The 1,632-nt window shown below is 42.4% G+C and overlaps 1 protein-coding gene across 1 annotated transcript in view; it reads left to right on the top strand.

The window, feature by feature from the left end:
• Nucleotides 1-336, top strand: part of casp2 (caspase 2, apoptosis-related cysteine peptidase) — an 8,176-nt gene extending 7,840 nt beyond the window's left edge. Inside the window, 1 exon segment of the mRNA XM_030784871.1 lies at nt 235-336. Coding sequence (XP_030640731.1) covers nt 235-336 — 102 coding nt within the window.
• Nucleotides 337-1,632: the final 1,296 nt, after the last annotated feature.

Below are 1,632 nucleotides of genomic sequence, written 5' to 3'. Positions count from 1 at the left end.
TGTTCTTTTTTTTTTTTTTTTTAAACCTCCTGAGACCTTTGGAAGAACGATTTCAGTGTTTAGGTAAAACTTTCAAGAGACTGTACTAAGAAGTGTTTGTGTGTGTGACTGTGACTGTGTGTGTGTGTGTGTGTGTGTGTGTGTGTGTGTGACTGTGTGTGTGTGTGTGTGTGTGTGTGTGACTGTGTGTGTGACTGTGTGTGTGTGTGTGTTGTAGGCACCTGCTTCCATGAGGAACACTAAGATGAGGGCTCGTGGTACATCCAGGAACTGAACGCAGCTCTCAGACAGCGGGCCAAAGACACCCACATCTCAGACATACTGGTGCAGGTATAACACACACACACACACACACACACACAGACATACACACACGCACGCACGCACTGAACACAGCTCTCAGACAGCGGGCCAAAGACACCCACATCTCAGACATACTGGTGCAGGTATAACACACACACACAGACACACACACATACACATACGCATGCACATACATGCACGTCCTTACACATATACATGCACACAAACACTCACCTACTAATGCATTTTATTCTCTCTCTCTCTCTCTCTCTCTCTCTCTCTCTCTCTCTCCAGGTCAATGGGAGGATTAAGGAGAGAGAGGGTTATGCTCCTGGATCAGCTCACCATCGCTGTAAAGAAATGTCTGAGTTCACCAGCTCTCTCTGCAAAGACCTCTACCTCTTCCCAAAGTACTGCCAGACAGCTAAACGCTCACAGACACACACACATTGTTCACACAGACACCACATACACACACACACACACACACATGCATTATACGCGCACACACACACACACACACTCAGTGTTTTCATAGATCACAAGATCTGATCGTTTTTGTAGAACAGAACTTGGAAACGAGTTTTAAAGACTCGCCACACCTGCACATCGAAATCTCGTCGATAAGAAGACAATACGGTTTTGTGTACATAGTTTTATCAGAGAAACTATCCAACCCCCCCCCCGTTTTAGCAATACACATGAGATGTTTTAAAAATATATGAATTGTTTTTATTCCAGATGTCTTCCCCGTTTTCCTCCAAGCGTAAATTCACCAGTTATGCTTTTAAAAAAGATTTTAAGATTTAAGATTTTAAATGTTTTTTTTTTTTTTTTTCCTTTTTACATAGCTCTATTTTTGTGATATTTTTTTGTAAGTACTGTTTTTAGGACCCTGTTTGTGACGTTTGTTTTTTGTTTCGTTTTGAATATTTTCCTTTGCTCTTGTTGAGCCATGCAGTTTTAAACAGTCCTTTGAAATTCCCTCTACGCACACACACACACACACTGGCTTTGTTTGGCAAGGTCAAGAATCAAATTCCGTCCCGTATCTCTAACTTGCCTTAGAACTCTATTCTTTCTGCGTTCTGTCTTGTTTGGTCTTTCTATCAGTATTCATACAGAGGTGTTCCAGATAAAACAACCTTCCATTACAGCAAGACCTCACACTGACCGGCACACTGTATACTGTCTCACAGTAGCATTCAGACTTTTCCCACACTTCAGACTTTCTCACAGTAGCATTCAGACTTTTCCCAGACTTCAGACTTTCTCACAGTAGCAGTCGGACCTTTCCCAGACTTCAGCCTTTCTCACAGTAGCATTCAG

This window comes from Chanos chanos, chromosome 9 (assembly GCF_902362185.1).
Source record: "Chanos chanos chromosome 9, fChaCha1.1, whole genome shotgun sequence".
Lineage (NCBI taxonomy): Eukaryota > Metazoa > Chordata > Actinopteri > Gonorynchiformes > Chanidae > Chanos > Chanos chanos.
This window is presented reverse-complemented; position numbering and strand designations above follow the sequence as displayed.